General features: G+C 43.3%; 1 protein-coding gene across 3 annotated transcripts in view; it reads left to right on the forward strand.

The window, feature by feature from the left end:
- Nucleotides 1-16,724, forward strand: part of LOC134966074 (cathepsin D-like) — a 71,725-nt gene extending 55,001 nt beyond the window's left edge. For all 3 annotated transcript variants that reach the window (XM_063942540.1, XM_063942542.1, XM_063942541.1), the window contains exon 9: nt 16,363-16,724. In XM_063942540.1, the coding sequence (XP_063798610.1) occupies nt 16,363-16,524 (162 nt within the window). In that variant the 3' untranslated portion in view covers nt 16,525-16,724. The remainder of the gene's footprint in view (nt 1-16,362) is intronic.
- The last annotated feature ends 3,821 nt before the right edge of the window (nt 16,725-20,545 follow it).

Consider the following 20,545-nt stretch of genomic DNA (forward strand, 5'->3'; position numbering starts at 1 on the left):
GGAAATTAAGGTTATCAAAAACCCTCTTAACCTTAGATTCCTTGCAATCATGTTCTGTCATCCTCAGGAAAGTACGTATGCTGGCGTTATTAGTCTGTGGATCAAAAAGGCTTGGTTTCAAAAATTGAGAACCTGTCTGTTCAAAACGACCAGTCTCATCTTTGTCCATGAAAAAATCGCGTAGCCTTAACTTCCTCCCAAACTTATAATGATCCACAGCGAAATTAAACTCATCATGCCTAGAAGAAGGCACAAAACTTAATCCCAGGGCCAAGAGAGAACCTTCAGCCTTAGACAAAACATGATTGGATAAATTGAATACACATCCCGATTCTATCTCCTCCTGTTTCTTCCGCCTGGATCCCCCCCTCCGCGGGTGTGGTCTACCTGGTTTCCAGGTGTGCCCGCCCGTCTCCTTCGTGGACCTAAAAAACCACTTGGTGGAAGTGGTGCATTAGGTTCAGAGTCAGATGCAGACTGTGATGTTGATGACTCTAATCCAAATTTATTTCTATATTTCTGTGGACGGTATGTCCTCTGTCTCCTACCTCCACTAGGATTACCAGAAAGCCATCTATACACATTATGTGTAGCATAGTCAGTCGTTACAGTCTGCAGTTTTTTTCTCTTAAAAGAGACCAACTCCTCCCTGTATGTATTTAATTGTGTCTGAATTTTTTCACACCAGTTGTCAGTCTTGTCATTTTTCAGAGTCGTTAAATTAGATTTTTCAAATTTCGTGATTTCATCACGGACCTTCACAAGTTCAATACCGACTTCCTCAATAACTAGGAGGATCAGGTCCAAGGAACATTTATTGAGGACCCCGCACCACTTGCTGCAAAACACAGCATTGGTTCTACCAATGGTTGGCGTATTAGTGATGCGGAATCCTCTAGGAATTCTCTTGGACCTGTGATATTCTGACAAGAACTGACCATGTAATGTCAATTCTGTTTCCCTTCTTTTGAGGCGTATGATTTTATGCATCAAATCAATAGGTTTCTCATCAGGGAGCCTGGTGAATTCAAAGTGGTCAAAATATACCTTTTCGGCATCGTCATCAGTCAGTGATACCAGCTGATTTTCAGCGGCTGATAACAATTCCTCATCAAACAAAACAACCTCAGATTGAGACATTATGTAAAATCAGACTTAACCAAACAAACACAGTCAGGTATTGGAGCTGAGTTAGGGAAGATGAATTCAGAAGAGGAAGGTAAATACAGGAAAACAAAAACATACAGAAAATTAAACATGCATATCTAGAGATAATCCTATTGACATATCCTACTGTGGAATGACACCAAGGAGAAATATAGGACCAGTGCACTGACAAAAAATCAATTAATTAAAAATGACAAAAAAATGTCATATCGGAGTCGACCACTATATGGTCAAAAAACGGCATAATATATTGATCTAATTGTATAAATGTCCACGGGTGCAGACCAAGAAAGCAGTCCACAATCAGGATCCTAATTTCTTTATGTATAGAAGAAGGGCAAGTCGCACTCACGTTTATATCCTCAATACAGCAGCTGGGGTGTCATCCATGGATTCCCTCCAGAGAATCCAATTAAAGAGAAAAGCAAATGGAGCACTCACCAGTCTTTGCATAGGTGTAGATATCAAATTTGAAATTTTATTTCTCCAGACAGCATAGATAGCACAGCATGACTGTTTGCTACAGTCCAATAACTTTGAAAAAAGCCCAAGCCCAAACGTTTTCGGCCATATCCAGACCGTCATCAGGGGACACAGGAAACATCAGAGAGCTGTCACTTCATATTTAGCACATCAGCAGCCTAACTGACCATGCCTCACCGGCTCCCTAAATACCCATTATTCAAAAAACGCGCCAAAATTGCGTCATTATGTGGGCGGAGTCAGCCCAGTATATTCGTAATTATACATATGAACAACCCAATATTAATATAAATGGATATTAATGCAGATCACCCATTTCATATTAGTATCAACAATCCACAACCAGAGTCTCAATATTATAAAAATACCTGAGCAAAGATCGTAATGGTTGCATAGCAACCACTACCCAGCCGCCCCATCTCTGTCAGCCGCCAATCGGGACCTAAACGGAAGTGACGTATCGGACTGGTCGCCTAGCAACCTTCCGAGCGTCACTCCACAGATGACATGATGCTGACAACCGCCGGAACGGAAATGACGTCTCGGACTGGTTGCCAAGCAACCTCCCGGGCGTCACACCACGGCCAATAGATGACATTCTAAATCACTGGTTGCCGGGTGACCCTCCGAGCGGCTCACCGCATATATTACCTATGGTTGCCACGCAACCAGGCATAGACAGGCGGAACTACAATCGCCTGCTGACAGGGAAAACCACTTTGTATAAGGACATATTTAAAACAATATGGGACAGAAATTATATATATATATAAAAAAAGGGAATCCAAATACTAATTTTATGGATTTTTTTGGATGATCAATAGGGTTGTTCAACTAAACAAAGATGTGGGCAATAAGGAGCCAATGAGGTGTGGGTAATACTCTATCATGACAAACACCAACATACAACATGAATACATAAACATGAGTACATATATGCATGCGTCTAAAACACATGCATATATGAACATCAATTAAAAGTGTATTTAATTAATTAACACTTTTCAGTGCACTGGTCTAAAGGGCAAAAGCCCCACTTCTTTATCTAAGGAAAATCCCAAGGTGATTATTCTCATTTAGTCCATTGGGAGCTAGAGTTCCCAATCTAAAAATCCATCTTGCCTCCAATTTTCTCAATATAAGGGCACGGTCTCCGCCCCTCTCGGGTTCCGGGACCCAATCAATTATACGACACCTAAGTGCTGAGCCCTGATGTCCCGCTTTTAAGAAGTGCTGTGCCACCGGTTTATCAGATGAACCAGATATAATTGCCTGGTGGATCGAGCTCCTGTGGTTTGCCATTCGTTCTCTGAAGGTGCAGGTCGTCATCCCAACGTATGCCAGGCCACATGGGCATAAAAGCATATAGACTACATGGTTTAACCTGCAGTGAAGCTTATATCTGATGTTAATCACTTTTCCAGTGTGAGGGTGTGGAAAAGAAGTGCCTGGCAGCAGCGAGCGGCACGTCACACAACCAACGCATCTGAAGCAACCTGGCCTCTGAGAGTGCAGCCATGTACTGCTTTCCTTGGCATTAAGACGTCGGGCAGGTTGCATAAGGATCTGCTTCAGGTTTCTACCACGTCTATAAGCCATCATTGGTGGATTCTCCAGAGTACCCTTAAACTTCGGGTCAGATCTAATTAATGGCCAATGCTTTTTCAAGGTTTTGGAGATAACCGGAGACATATCATCATATTGTGTCACAAATATCATCCGGCTCTGTCCCTGGTTACGTTTCTGATGTACCTTACGTTTTGCCTTAATGAGACAGCTCTCCACTGTGGTCTTTGTATATCCCCTTTCGAGGAAACGTTCTTTCATCTCTCTGATTTGAACTTCTGCGGTATCAGGGTTAGTGTTGTTCCGTAAGACCCTCATAAATTGGGAAATAGGGAGGCTTGATTTAAGAGAGGGCGGGTGTTTACTGGTCGCATGCAGGAAGGTGTTTCTATCGGTTTCTTTCCTATACAATGTAGAACCCAGTTCCATTCCATTCCGGAATATAGTCACATCCAAAAAATTGATGGAGTCATACTCACAAACCCCAGTAAAACGAACCGTGGACTCTAAATTGTTAAGTTCATTCAACATAGAATGAAATTCCTCCCTGGTGCCACTCCACAGCAGAAATATGTCATCTATAAATCTCTTGTAATAGGCGATCTTATTGCCAAATTTAGGGTAGATGTTTTTAGACTCATAATCATGCATGAAAATACCAGCATACATCGGGGCCACATTAGACCCCATCGCGGTCCCCGAGCATTGGAGGTAATAATTACCCTGATAAGTGAAATGGTTATATATCAAAATTAACTCAAGTAGCTCCAAAATAAATTCACATGGAAGATGCATGTCACCATGTATGATCATCAATTTTCTAACTGCCTCAATCCCTTCTATATGGGGAATGATAGTATATAAAGATGAAACATCCATGGTTACAAATAGCATATTTTCACTAAGATCTCTAAACGCAAGAATGTTGTCCAAGAAATCGCTCGTATCTCGAAGATAACTCGGGATGTGAGGGATAAGTTCTTGTAAAAAACTATCCACAAAAATAGCTAAGGGCTGTATTCAATTTATCCAATCATGTTTTGTCTAAGGCTGAAGGTTCTCTCTTGGCCCTGGGATTAAGTTTTGTGCCTTCTTCTAGGCATGATGAGTTTAATTTCGCTGTGGATCATTATAAGTTTGGGAGGAAGTTAAGGCTACGCGATTTTTTCATGGACAAAGATGAGACTGGTCGTTTTGAACAGACAGGTTCTCAATTTTTGAAACCAAGCCTTTTTGATCCACAGACTAATAACGCCAGCATACGTACTTTCCTGAGGATGACAGAACATGATTGCAAGGAATCTAAGGTTAAGAGGGTTTTTGATAACCTTAATTTCCAACAGAGACAGGCCCTTAAATCCTTGAGGGACAATGACACCATTGTGATCCGCCCTGCGGATAAGGGCGGGGCAATTGTCATCCAGGATGCAGTTGATTATGACAAAGAAATTAAACGCCAGCTGACGGATGTGACAACTTATACCAAGTGTAGCATGAATCCTATGCCAGGTATAAAAAGACGAATAGACCAGGTCATTGATATGGCCACTCAGAATGGTTGGCTCACTGAACAGGTCGCTTCGTACTTAAAGGTGGAGTTTCCGATCTGCCCATTGATTTATACACTGCCTAAGGTCCACAAGTCATTGGTGGACCCCCCTGGCAGGCCTATCATCTCTGCCAGGGGTTCCCTTTTGCAGCCCTTAGCTATTTTTGTGGATAGTTTTTTACAAGAACTTATCCCTCACATCCCGAGTTATCTTCGAGATACGAGCGATTTCTTGGACAACATTCTTGCGTTTAGAGATCTTAGTGAAAATATGCTATTTGTAACCATGGATGTTTCATCTTTATATACTATCATTCCCCATATAGAAGGGATTGAGGCAGTTAGAAAATTGATGATCATACATGGTGACATGCATCTTCCATGTGAATTTATTTTGGAGCTACTTGAGTTAATTTTGATATATAACCATTTCACTTATCAGGGTAATTATTACCTCCAATGCTCGGGGACCGCGATGGGGTCTAATGTGGCCCCGATGTATGCTGGTATTTTCATGCATGATTATGAGTCTAAAAACATCTACCCTAAATTTGGCAATAAGATCGCCTATTACAAGAGATTTATAGATGACATATTTCTGCTGTGGAGTGGCACCAGGGAGGAATTTCATTCTATGTTGAATGAACTTAACAATTTAGAGTCCACGGTTCGTTTTACTGGGGTTTGTGAGTATGACTCCATCAATTTTTTGGATGTGACTATATTCCGGAATGGAATGGAACTGGGTTCTACATTGTATAGGAAAGAAACCGATAGAAACACCTTCCTGCATGCGACCAGTAAACACCCGCCCTCTCTTAAATCAAGCCTCCCTATTTCCCAATTTATGAGGGTCTTACGGAACAACACTAACCCTGATACCGCAGAAGTTCAAATCAGAGAGATGAAAGAACGTTTCCTCGAAAGGGGATATACAAAGACCACAGTGGAGAGCTGTCTCATTAAGGCAAAACGTAAGGTACATCAGAAACGTAACCAGGGACAGAGCCGGATGATATTTGTGACACAATATGATGATATGTCTCCGGTTATCTCCAAAACCTTGAAAAAGCATTGGCCATTAATTAGATCTGACCCGAAGTTTAAGGGTACTCTGGAGAATCCACCAATGATGGCTTATAGACGTGGTAGAAACCTGAAGCAGATCCTTATGCAACCTGCCCGACGTCTTAATGCCAAGGAAAGCAGTACATGGCTGCACTCTCAGAGGCCAGGTTGCTTCAGATGCGTTGGTTGTGTGACGTGCCGCTCGCTGCTGCCAGGCACTTCTTTTCCACACCCTCACACTGGAAAAGTGATTAACATCAGATATAAGCTTCACTGCAGGTTAAACCATGTAGTCTATATGCTTTTATGCCCATGTGGCCTGGCATACGTTGGGATGACGACCTGCACCTTCAGAGAACGAATGGCAAACCACAGGAGCTCGATCCACCAGGCAATTATATCTGGTTCATCTGATAAACCGGTGGCACAGCACTTCTTAAAAGCGGGACATCAGGGCTCAGCACTTAGGTGTCGTATAATTGATTGGGTCCCGGAACCCGAGAGGGGCGGAGACCGTGCCCTTATATTGAGAAAATTGGAGGCAAGATGGATTTTTAGATTGGGAACTCTAGCTCCCAATGGACTAAATGAGAATAATCACCTTGGGATTTTCCTTAGATAAAGAAGTGGGGCTTTTGCCCTTTAGACCAGTGCACTGAAAAGTGTTAATTAAATACACTTTTAATTGATGTTCATATATGCATGTGTTTTAGACGCATGCATATATGTACTCATGTTTATGTATTCATGTTGTATGTTGGTGTTTGTCATGATAGAGTATTACCCACACCTCATTGGCTCCTTATTGCCCACATCTTTGTTTAGTTGAACAACCCTATTGATCATCCAAAAAAATCCATAAAATTAGTATTTGGATTCCCTTTTTTTTTATATATATATATAATTTCTGTCCCATATTGTTTTAAATATGTCCTTATACAAAGTGGTTTTCCCTGTCAGCAGGCGATTGTAGTTCCGCCTGTCTATGCCTGGTTGCGTGGCAACCATAGGTAATATATGCGGTGAGCCGCTCGGAGGGTCACCCGGCAACCAGTGATTTAGAATGTCATCTATTGGCCGTGGTGTGACGCCCGGGAGGTTGCTTGGCAACCAGTCCGAGACGTCATTTCCGTTCCGGCGGTTGTCAGCATCATGTCATCTGTGGAGTGACGCTCGGAAGGTTGCTAGGCGACCAGTCCGATACGTCACTTCCGTTTAGGTCCCGATTGGCGGCTGACAGAGATGGGGCGGCTGGGTAGTGGTTGCTATGCAACCATTACGATCTTTGCTCAGGTATTTTTATAATATTGAGACTCTGGTTGTGGATTGTTGATACTAATATGAAATGGGTGATCTGCATTAATATCCATTTATATTAATATTGGGTTGTTCATATGTATAATTACGAATATACTGGGCTGACTCCGCCCACATAATGACGCAATTTTGGCGCGTTTTTTGAATAATGGGTATTTAGGGAGCCGGTGAGGCATGGTCAGTTAGGCTGCTGATGTGCTAAATATGAAGTGACAGCTCTCTGATGTTTCCTGTGTCCCCTGATGACGGTCTGGATATGGCCGAAAACGTTTGGGCTTGGGCTTTTTTCAAAGTTATTGGACTGTAGCAAACAGTCATGCTGTGCTATCTATGCTGTCTGGAGAAATAAAATTTCAAATTTGATATCTACACCTATGCAAAGACTGGTGAGTGCTCCATTTGCTTTTCTCTTTAATTGGATTCTCTGGAGGGAATCCATGGATGACACCCCAGCTGCTGTATTGAGGATATAAACGTGAGTGCGACTTGCCCTTCTTCTATACATAAAGAAATTAGGATCCTGATTGTGGACTGCTTTCTTGGTCTGCACCCGTGGACATTTATACAATTAGATCAATATATTATGCCGTTTTTTGACCATATAGTGGTCGACTCCGATATGACATTTTTTTGTCATTTTTAATTAATTGATTTTTTGTCAGTGCACTGGTCCTATATTTCTCCTTGGTGTCATTCCACAGTAGGATATGTCAATAGGATTATCTCTAGATATGCATGTTTAATTTTCTGTATGTTTTTGTTTTCCTGTATTTACCTTCCTCTTCTGAATTCATCTTCCCTAACTCAGCTCCAATACCTGACTGTGTTTGTTTGGTTAAGTCTGATTTTACATAATGTCTCAATCTGAGGTTGTTTTGTTTGATGAGGAATTGTTATCAGCCGCTGAAAATCAGCTGGTATCACTGACTGATGACGATGCCGAAAAGGTATATTTTGACCACTTTGAATTCACCAGGCTCCCTGATGAGAAACCTATTGATTTGATGCATAAAATCATACGCCTCAAAAGAAGGGAAACAGAATTGACATTACATGGTCAGTTCTTGTCAGAATATCACAGGTCCAAGAGAATTCCTAGAGGATTCCGCATCACTAATACGCCAACCATTGGTAGAACCAATGCTGTGTTTTGCAGCAAGTGGTGCGGGGTCCTCAATAAATGTTCCTTGGACCTGATCCTCCTAGTTATTGAGGAAGTCGGTATTGAACTTGTGAAGGTCCGTGATGAAATCACGAAATTTGAAAAATCTAATTTAACGACTCTGAAAAATGACAAGACTGACAACTGGTGTGAAAAAATTCAGACACAATTAAATACATACAGGGAGGAGTTGGTCTCTTTTAAGAGAAAAAAACTGCAGACTGTAACGACTGACTATGCTACACATAATGTGTATAGATGGCTTTCTGGTAATCCTAGTGGAGGTAGGAGACAGAGGACATACCGTCCACAGAAATATAGAAATAAATTTGGATTAGAGTCATCAACATCACAGTCTGCATCTGACTCTGAACCTAATGCACCACTTCCACCAAGTGGTTTTTTAGGTCCACGAAGGAGACGGGCGGGCACACCTGGAAACCAGGTAGACCACACCCGCGGAGGGGGGGATCCAGGCGGAAGAAACAGGAGGAGATAGAATCGGGATGTGTATTCAATTTATCCAATCATGTTTTGTCTAAGGCTGAAGGTTCTCTCTTGGCCCTGGGATTAAGTTTTGTGCCTTCTTCTAGGCATGATGAGTTTAATTTCGCTGTGGATCATTATAAGTTTGGGAGGAAGTTAAGGCTACGCGATTTTTTCATGGACAAAGATGAGACTGGTCGTTTTGAACAGACAGGTTCTCAATTTTTGAAACCAAGCCTTTTTGATCCACAGACTAATAACGCCAGCATACGTACTTTCCTGAGGATGACAGAACATGATTGCAAGGAATCTAAGGTTAAGAGGGTTTTTGATAACCTTAATTTCCAACAGAGACAGGCCCTTAAATCCTTGAGGGACAATGACACCATTGTGATCCGCCCTGCGGATAAGGGCGGGGCAATTGTCATCCAGGATGCAGTTGATTATGACAAAGAAATTAAACGCCAGCTGACGGATGTGACAACTTATACCAAGTGTAGCATGAATCCTATGCCAGGTATAAAAAGACGAATAGACCAGGTCATTGATATGGCCACTCAGAATGGTTGGCTCACTGAACAGGTCGCTTCGTACTTAAAGGTGGAGTTTCCGATCTGCCCATTGATTTATACACTGCCTAAGGTCCACAAGTCATTGGTGGACCCCCCTGGCAGGCCTATCATCTCTGCCAGGGGTTCCCTTTTGCAGCCCTTAGCTATTTTTGTGGATAGTTTTTTACAAGAACTTATCCCTCACATCCCGAGTTATCTTCGAGATACGAGCGATTTCTTGGACAACATTCTTGCGTTTAGAGATCTTAGTGAAAATATGCTATTTGTAACCATGGATGTTTCATCTTTATATACTATCATTCCCCATATAGAAGGGATTGAGGCAGTTAGAAAATTGATGATCATACATGGTGACATGCATCTTCCATGTGAATTTATTTTGGAGCTACTTGAGTTAATTTTGATATATAACCATTTCACTTATCAGGGTAATTATTACCTCCAATGCTCGGGGACCGCGATGGGGTCTAATGTGGCCCCGATGTATGCTGGTATTTTCATGCATGATTATGAGTCTAAAAACATCTACCCTAAATTTGGCAATAAGATCGCCTATTACAAGAGATTTATAGATGACATATTTCTGCTGTGGAGTGGCACCAGGGAGGAATTTCATTCTATGTTGAATGAACTTAACAATTTAGAGTCCACGGTTCGTTTTACTGGGGTTTGTGAGTATGACTCCATCAATTTTTTGGATGTGACTATATTCCGGAATGGAATGGAACTGGGTTCTACATTGTATAGGAAAGAAACCGATAGAAACACCTTCCTGCATGCGACCAGTAAACACCCGCCCTCTCTTAAATCAAGCCTCCCTATTTCCCAATTTATGAGGGTCTTACGGAACAACACTAACCCTGATACCGCAGAAGTTCAAATCAGAGAGATGAAAGAACGTTTCCTCGAAAGGGGATATACAAAGACCACAGTGGAGAGCTGTCTCATTAAGGCAAAACGTAAGGTACATCAGAAACGTAACCAGGGACAGAGCCGGATGATATTTGTGACACAATATGATGATATGTCTCCGGTTATCTCCAAAACCTTGAAAAAGCATTGGCCATTAATTAGATCTGACCCGAAGTTTAAGGGTACTCTGGAGAATCCACCAATGATGGCTTATAGACGTGGTAGAAACCTGAAGCAGATCCTTATGCAACCTGCCCGACGTCTTAATGCCAAGGAAAGCAGTACATGGCTGCACTCTCAGAGGCCAGGTTGCTTCAGATGCGTTGGTTGTGTGACGTGCCGCTCGCTGCTGCCAGGCACTTCTTTTCCACACCCTCACACTGGAAAAGTGATTAACATCAGATATAAGCTTCACTGCAGGTTAAACCATGTAGTCTATATGCTTTTATGCCCATGTGGCCTGGCATACGTTGGGATGACGACCTGCACCTTCAGAGAACGAATGGCAAACCACAGGAGCTCGATCCACCAGGCAATTATATCTGGTTCATCTGATAAACCGGTGGCACAGCACTTCTTAAAAGCGGGACATCAGGGCTCAGCACTTAGGTGTCGTATAATTGATTGGGTCCCGGAACCCGAGAGGGGCGGAGACCGTGCCCTTATATTGAGAAAATTGGAGGCAAGATGGATTTTTAGATTGGGAACTCTAGCTCCCAATGGACTAAATGAGAATAATCACCTTGGGATTTTCCTTAGATAAAGAAGTGGGGCTTTTGCCCTTTAGACCAGTGCACTGAAAAGTGTTAATTAAATACACTTTTAATTGATGTTCATATATGCATGTGTTTTAGACGCATGCATATATGTACTCATGTTTATGTATTCATGTTGTATGTTGGTGTTTGTCATGATAGAGTATTACCCACACCTCATTGGCTCCTTATTGCCCACATCTTTGTTTAGTTGAACAACCCTATTGATCATCCAAAAAAATCCATAAAATTAGTATTTGGATTCCCTTTTTTTATATATATATATAATTTCTGTCCCATATTGTTTTAAATATGTCCTTATACAAAGTGGTTTTCCCTGTCAGCAGGCGATTGTAGTTCCGCCTGTCTATGCCTGGTTGCGTGGCAACCATAGGTAATATATGCGGTGAGCCGCTCGGAGGGTCACCCGGCAACCAGTGATTTAGAATGTCATCTATTGGCCGTGGTGTGACGCCCGGGAGGTTGCTTGGCAACCAGTCCGAGACGTCATTTCCGTTCCGGCGGTTGTCAGCATCATGTCATCTGTGGAGTGACGCTCGGAAGGTTGCTAGGCGACCAGTCCGATACGTCACTTCCGTTTAGGTCCCGATTGGCGGCTGACAGAGATGGGGCGGCTGGGTAGTGGTTGCTATGCAACCATTACGATCTTTGCTCAGGTATTTTTATAATATTGAGACTCTGGTTGTGGATTGTTGATACTAATATGAAATGGGTGATCTGCATTAATATCCATTTATATTAATATTGGGTTGTTCATATGTATAATTACGAATATACTGGGCTGACTCCGCCCACATAATGACGCAATTTTGGCGCGTTTTTTGAATAATGGGTATTTAGGGAGCCGGTGAGGCATGGTCAGTTAGGCTGCTGATGTGCTAAATATGAAGTGACAGCTCTCTGATGTTTCCTGTGTCCCCTGATGACGGTCTGGATATGGCCGAAAACGTTTGGGCTTGGGCTTTTTTCAAAGTTATTGGACTGTAGCAAACAGTCATGCTGTGCTATCTATGCTGTCTGGAGAAATAAAATTTCAAATTTGATATCTACACCTATGCAAAGACTGGTGAGTGCTCCATTTGCTTTTCTCTTAAATGTATTATGGGGGTAATTCCAAGTTGATCGCAGCAGGAAATTTTTTTAGCAGTGGGGCAAAACCATGTGCACTGCAGGGGAGGCAGATATAACATGTGCAGAGAGAGTTAGATTTGGGTGTGGTGTGTTCAATCTGCAATCTAATTTGCAGTGTAAAAATAAAGCAGCCAGTATTTACCCTGCACAGATATAAAATAACCCACCCAAATCTAACTCTTTCTGCACATGTTATATCTGCCTCCCCTGCAGTGCACATGGTTTTGCCCAACTGCTAAAAAATTTCCTGCTGCGATCAACTTGGAATTACCCCCTATGTTTTGAGAATTGTGGTGCTCTTTGTTACCTGTACTCTATATTTGTTATTTATTTACTGTAATGCTAAGTATTGTCTCCCTGTACTGTCCTTTGTACGGCGCTGTGAAACACTTGTGGCGCCCTATAAATAAAATGTAATAATAATTATTATTATTTTATTTAATAATAATAATAATAATAATAAAATGTATAATAAGGTAAAATGTATCCCTTACTGTGAAAAACAGTGTAATCAACTCTGTCCTGCTTTGCATATATAACAAGCGTTAAAAGGACACCTTGTGCATCACACTGATATTCATGTAATGCGCTGGGGGGCACTATGGAAACACATTGCATCACTTAACATGCAGTTCCCCCCCCAATTTTTTTTACATGCAGTACCCAGTTTCTACCACCAGATGTCACATTACACTGGAAACCCCATTGACAGAACTTAGACAATTCAGCAAAAAAATAAAAAAAAAGAATAAACAAATAGATTTAAAGGCGAACATGACTCCCTGGTAGTCATGGGCAAAGTGATTCACTGAACTGAGTTGAGACACATGACTCAGTTCAGTGAAGTGTCTCGAGTCAGTGTCTCGGCACATGAGTCATGACTCATTTGTAGTTAATGTATTGCAGAGACTGCACATGAATCAGTGAGTTGCCAGTGCTGGACTCATGGAGGGAGTTATTCAGCTGCAGTGATTGTGCAGTGTATCTGGGGGAGGCAGCTGTTTATGCACTGATTATTAATAATATAATAACATAGATTCAGTGTTATGTTGATATATTATTAATAACCACTTATTGCACACTAGTTACAGAATATGCACATTACTTCTGGCTGAGGAGAGAAAGCTTAACAGCCATGAAACACATCATTCAGTCTGTAACTAAACCAAATAAAAACATTTTTTTTTTACTTTGCATACTTTGCTAATTAGATAATTTTAGGTGGGCTTGGATTTATTATATTATCCACTATCTAGCCTCCAGGGAGTTTGCCACCCACAATCACATTGAGCAGGAACAGTGAGTTGAGAACACTGAGCTGAGAGCCCTGTACCACAGGGGCTCCACCTCCTGCAGGCTTATGCTGCATGAATCAGATCCATCCGCTGAGTCACTGAGTCTACACAGTGTACAACTGTCTCAACTCACTGGCAGACTCAGGATGAATCATGATTCATGACATGACTCAGGCACAGCACTCACTGACTGGTGAGTCGTGACTGCTCCCTCCCCCCTCCCACTGGGTGTCACCTGGTATAGCCTCTGGCCAATCACAGCTAAAGACACTCAGCAGAACACACTGACTGAAGGACACACTGAGTTTCCTCCCTCTGGCTGAGAGAGGCTGCTGCAGCTGTCTCGACTCATTAAACAGTGAGTGACTCGAATCATTCATACTTCCTGATGATTCGAGTCACTGTGTTGAGACAGTGAGTCAGTAGCCATCTCTACTCCCTGGGAACAAAAAATACCAATAGCCATGCTGGTTCACACTTACAGAATGAACATGAAGTTTCCCTACTGAAGTGGAAGCCAGCACCAGGGTAGATGTACGGGCCAGTCACACTATAACAAGGAAACCTGTAGTGTTTGGAGCCTGCCTGTCATAGGGGGTCATTCCGAGTTGATTGCTAGCTGCCGTTGGTCGCAGCGCAGCGTTCAGGCTAAAAATTGGCATTTCTGCGCATGCGTACGGGCCGCAGTGCGCATGCGCGACGTACTTTCACAAAAAACTATGCAGTTTTACACAAGGCCGAGCGACTCTTTTCCGTCGCTCTGTTGATCGGTGAGTGATTGACAGGAAGTGGGTGTTTCTGGGAGGTAACTGACCATTTTCCGGGAGTGTGCTAAAAAACGCAGGCGTGTCAGGTAAAAGCGCAGACGTGCCTGGGGAAACGGGAGAGTGGCTGGCCGAACGCAGGACGTGTTTGTGACGTCAAAGCAGGAACTAAACAGACTGAAGTGATCGCAAGGAAGGAGTAGGTCTGCAGCCACTCTGAAACTGCTTGAAAAAATGTCAGCATAGTTCTGCTAACCTTTCGTTCGCACTTCTGCTAACCTTAGATACACTCCCTGAGGGCGGTGGCTTAGCGTTTGCACTGCTGCTAAAAGCAGCTAGCGAGCGATCAACTCGGAATGAGGGCCATAGTGCAAACCAGCTGTGGCTCCATGAATCACATCATCGAAGCATTGTACGTATGACATAATGCTGTGATGCTCAGACTTACCATGATGACGCAATGCACGGCTAATCGCATCATCACAATCCAGCTCTGCTTACTTAAACAGGCTGATCTACTCTTTCATGAGCCGGGTGAACTTCCCAAATGCAGGAGCTCACAGTAGAGTAGACCAGTATGCTATAGAATACTAGTCCTGCACTGAAGAGCTTTTTGTAGGACTCTAGGTGTTGGGATAAAGGTAAAAGTCAATAAAATGATGTCACCCCAATGGCTCCAGTATAGTTTGATCTGGCCCCTTGACTCCACTCATTTAGCAATATATTAAACATGATAAACTTCTTTAAATTGGGAATATTTTTCAGTTCATCTCTATCATGGTGCTCTTGGCAGCAGTCATAATTACAGTATGTATTAGTCTTTTTTTTATTTTTTTTATTAACTCTTCTGCACTATATCTGGATTTCCCCTGTATAGCAGGATATTCCTCTTCAGCAGTGGGGCTAAATGCTCATCATTTGCCTGTTGTAGTGGAAACCTGTCAGCTTTCTGTAGTTGTGCTTCAAATTAGTGGCATAACTTCCTGGTGGCAATGGAAGCGTTCACCTCTGGGTGCCAGACAAGCATAGACGCTGAAATGGCGGAGAATACTGGGACCCACAACCTCGGGCACTGTATCTTGGTCCATATGCTTCCTGTCTCTAGTTACCGGTATGAGGTGGTTGCTGCCTCTAGGACATGTCAAGATCTCTGCTGCTCTTGGTTAGAAGCGGTGGGAGAGTTTAGGAAGTCCTGTCTATATGTTAAAGTTCCACTACTACTTCAGATTCTACATTTTTCTGTTTTAGTACCAGGGCTGGGCAGAATTTACCACAAGGTACAGTAGGCTGAGGTGGAGAGGAGTTGGCCAAAGGAAAATCAAGTGAAAGGTCACTTTATGGGTGAGGGCTGAGGGGCAACACGCACTAGACATCTTTACTTCCTCTGGGCAGTGGATGGCCAGGGTAATTAATGAGATTGGCAACCTGGAAGTGATTAGGTAACATTTCAGGGGCCACAGTATACTTGTTAGGGTCCTAAAGACCTCTACTAATTGTACCAATCATATACATGAAAATAATCATATACTTGATTTTATATTAAACTTTAATTGAAGGCGACTACTCAAACACTCCGTTAAGACTTTTGTTATATGTAATCTGAGAGAGGTATAAAAAAGGATTTTCAGAAAAAAGTATCCCACCACAAACTAATGCTGCCCACCACTAAATGATGAAAGCAGGGAGCACCTGAACTCTCATTTGGTGCTAGCCATTGACAAGCAGCTTACCACTTATAACTGCCTTATCTTGAAGGGAAACCAGAAGGTTCCATGCATTGAGCCCACACCAATAAACAGTAATTGAAACCTTAAAATGTATGAAAGAACAACTAACAATGCTGTGGACCTATTCATTGGTCCATTTTAATTTTAATGGCCTATACATTTCAATGGGATTTCCAGCAATTGCACCACATGTTGAAGTTAATAGGTAATTGAAATTAATCCGTAAATACTGGTTAATAACTTTTAAAAAAAATAATCCAGAACAGATTATAATCTCCATAATTCTCTTGATCTATGATGCTCATCTCTTCTTCTGAGTCACCAGAGTACAGTTCATTTGAGTTTCCCCAATATAGTATGTTGATGCTATTATTCTCTTCCATACAGATATCAAATATGGGGAAGACCGTATGTATTAGCGGATTCATGGGTTTGGATATACCTCCGCCTGCCGGACCCTTGTGGATCCTTGGGGATGTCTTCATTGGCCGGTACTACACAGTCTTTGACCGAGACAGCAATCGGGTTGGTTTTGCCAGAGCAAAATAAACACCAAAAAGAGAACGCCATGCTTCATTCAGAGAAATGAAAACTAAATTTGTACTGTGATTGTGATGGACGACCAACAAAGCTTCTATCTTAGATTTTTGTACAAGAGAGATAAGAATATGAAAAAGTATAATTTCCATGCTATTTTACCTGTTTCTCCATATATGATGCACTTCAAATAAAAAAAGCTATTAAATCAATATATACAAATGAAAGCCTTATATGTCATTAAAAAAGGGGTATTCTTGAGGATGCACAAAGGCAGGGCCGTAACTAGCTGTATGCGGAGTGTGCTCTGCACACAGCGCAGGTTGCCTGGGGGTAGAACCGGCCGCCGCCGTAATGTCTATTTGCCGGGTCCGCAACCAGGAAGTGGAGAGCTGCACAGCATCGCCATGGACTCCTGATGCCCGTCGGGACCTACAAAGCAGTGGAAGAAAGATGCGATCAGCCTCACCAATGCCCGGGTCTCCTGCCGCCTGTCCCATACACTAGCTGCCTGGTGCACACACAGCAAACGCCTCTTCCACACCTCCTGACCCACCCAGTTCGTGACCCACTCCCTTTCTCCCAGGTCCCGCGCTGCTGCCGAGCGGCCTGGCAGATGGGAGGAAGAATGATTGCAGTGTGAGTGGATGACCACACCGCAGCCTGCTCAACTCATGGCGCCCCCACCAGCTAGTTTAGTAGGGCAGCCACGGAAGCGAAAGATTGTGGAGTGGTTCCAGCAGACCCGGCTATATGAGAAGGAAAAAACACTGCTAATGGCCTGGTCTGCAGAGGTGAACAGCAGGGTTGCACAGGGAAGGAGAGTGCGGTGACAGGGACAGACCATGTTAAAGAAAGAAGAAGGTAATAGTGGAGGGAATACAGAAAAAAGTGATTAGGAGAAATGAAAGAAACAAGTCAGGAAGGGATCAGCAGCGCATCACCCACAACTCACCAGCTGGGCCACCTTCGGGTCATGGAAGCATCGAGTACCAGCGTGAGAGATGATCAAAAAGGTAAGTAACCATGGGGGTCATTCCGAGTTGTTCGCTCGCAAGCTGCTTTTAGCAGCTTTGCACACGCTAAGCCGCCGCCTACTGGGAGTGAATCTTAGCTTATCACAATTGCGAACGAAAGATTAGCAGAATTGCGAATAGACACTTCTTAGCAGTTTCTGAGTAGCTCCAGACTTACTCGGCATCTGCGATCAGTTCAGTGCTTGTCGTTCCTGGTTTGACGTCACAAACACACCCAGCGTTCGCCCAGACACTCTTCCGTTTCTCCAGCCACTCCCGCGTTTTTCCCAGAAACGGTAGCGTTTTTTCACACACACCCATAAAACGGCCAGTTTCCGCCCAGAAACACCCACTTCCTGTCAATCACATTACGATCACCAGAACGAAGAAAAAACCTTGTAATGCCGTGAGTAAAATACCTAACTGCATAGCAAATTTACTTGGCGCAGTCGCACTGCGGACATTGCGCATGCGCATTAGCGACTAATCGCTCCGTTGCAAAAAAAAAATAACGAGCGAACAACTCGGAATGACCCCCCATGTTCATCAAAGTGCTGCATGTAGGAGTGCTGGGGACTTGGTATGGCTGCTCTATAACTAGCCAGCATTTACACTCCTGGACTGAACAACTGTTTTTTCTTCTCAAAACCTTATTACCTGCATTCAAGTTTAACCAGTCATAACAGGGGAACACAAAACATGAAAACCCCTCTGCCCCTTCCAAACACTCCCCCCACCACCACCCCAGAAAAAATAAATAAATATTAAAGGTGTCCACCATCAGAGCTTACATTCTTTATCAAACATTCCATGCATTAGTGACAGCACAGCAAACCTTAAGTGAATTAAAAGCAAGCAAGAGAGGTATCTAACACAGTTCAGAGGCTGTACCATAGTATAATGTTAGAATCACGTGAGTGGAAGAACTGGGATGTAGATGATATGGGAAGGGGAGGGTTAGTAGCTCCTTGATTATACATGCATGTAAGGGGCTCTACCTGGCGTAATGTGCATAAGGGGGGTTATTCCGAGTTGATCACTCGCTAGCTACTTTTGACAGCCATGCAAACGCATAGTCGCCGCCCATGGGGGAGTGTATTTTCGCTTTGCAAGTGTGCAAACGTGTGTGCAGCCGAGCGGGCCGAAAAAGTTTTTCGCAGTTTCTAAGTAGCTCTGGAGTTACTCAGCCCTTGCGATCACTTCAGCCTGTCCGGTCCCAGAATTGACGTCAGACACCCGCCCTGCAAACGCTTGGACACGCCTGCATTTTTCCAAACACTCCCTGAAAACGGTCAGTTGACACCCACAAACGCCCTCTTCCTGTCAATCTCCTTGCGATCGGCTGAGCGAATGGATTCTTCATTAAATCCATCGCACAGCATCGATACGCTTTGTACCCGAACAATGCGCCTGCGCATTGCGGTGCATACGCATGCACAGTAGTAACCTGTTCGCTGCACTGCGAAAAATGGCAGCAAGCGAACAACTCGGAATGACCCCCAAGGTCTCTACCTGGCATAATGTGTATAATGTGCTCTACCTGGCGTGACATGTATAAGGGACTCTACCTGGCGCAATGTGTACAAATGGCACTACTACTGTGTTGTAATGTAAATTGGTACTATTATGTGGCCACGCCCCTTCCTCATGAAGCCACACCCCTGAATTTTTGGCGCATGCCTTTTGTGCGCACTGTCCCGATTTTAACTCTGGGGGGCGACAATGCTGTTTCTTGCACACAGCGCTAAAATGTCTAATTACGGCACTGCACAAAGGCACCATACTATTTATTTTAACCAATGCAATGCAAAACTGTGAAAGTCACAAAGGCTCTAAATGTGAGGTACAAACATATCCTAAAACTTAGATAATCCATTTACCAATTAATACCAAAATTACCATACTAACGTACTCTCCTGGGATGTCTAGGAGACTCACAAACTTCAAGGGAGCTTTTCTAGTCTCCTGGGCAAGTAGACCACCTTCTTGCATTATTTTCCAAATGAAGTGGACACAGCTGGCCTTAATGACATAATTCATAGGTACTGGCCGGGTGCTGAGAACCTAATACCAATCTTGAATGTCTCGCTGAGCTCCAGCAATAGATGAGTGCCAGTTGGCTGCAACTCAGTCCTAATAAAACAGTGTTCCTTATGATAGGAGCTCACAATCAAAGGACAAGACTTCAGAGTAGTGTTACACTGACCTTGTGCCAAATCTTGGTGTTGTCCTGGGTTGTAGATTGAGACATAAACATCAAAAGCGGGATGTAGAGCTGCCCGAGTTCACCGGCCATGTGGGATGCTGGCCGAACTCTGACTTTTTTTTTAAAGTGGCAATTACTTACAAGACAAAACCATGCCTTCTAAGTTATTGCCCCTTTAAAAAAAACATCCGAACTCGAGCCGCATCTTGCACGGCCGCCAAACTCGAGTGGCACTACATCCCGCCCCAGATGTGAGCCATGATCAAACCCTCATTCCTTTATGTGTATAAATATAGCCAGAATCAAGCACTTACTGCAATTCCCTGAGAAGATCTGCCTAAAGTCATACATGCATTTGTGTCATCACATCTAGGCTACTGCAATGCCCTCTACCTTGGTATCCCAGCAAAATAACTGCGCCACTTACAGCTGGTGCAGGATGTAGCAGCCAGACTGTTACCTAACCAGCCCTGTTCCTGCCACATATTGTAACACCCATTCTTTGGTCTACTCCCTCCACTAGCTGCCTGTAAGACGGCCATTTTATTTCCTGATTGGCTGACTGACTATCAGAGCCCTACATGACATGGATCCCAGATACCTGAAGCAGCTTCTGATTCCTCTCTGCCCCACTTGCTTACTGTGATCTGTAGGTGAAGGGCTATTAACAGAAACCTAGAATCTCCCTTTATTAATCTGGGGGTAGAGCTTTTAGATTTGTGGCTCCAACTTTATGGAACTCTCTTCTTCGCACATTGCAAGAGACCTCCACTCTAGAATTATTCACGCACAGACTCAATACCTGCTTACT

This window comes from Pseudophryne corroboree, chromosome 10 (assembly GCF_028390025.1).
Source record: "Pseudophryne corroboree isolate aPseCor3 chromosome 10, aPseCor3.hap2, whole genome shotgun sequence".
In the NCBI taxonomy this organism is placed as follows: domain Eukaryota; kingdom Metazoa; phylum Chordata; class Amphibia; order Anura; family Myobatrachidae; genus Pseudophryne; species Pseudophryne corroboree.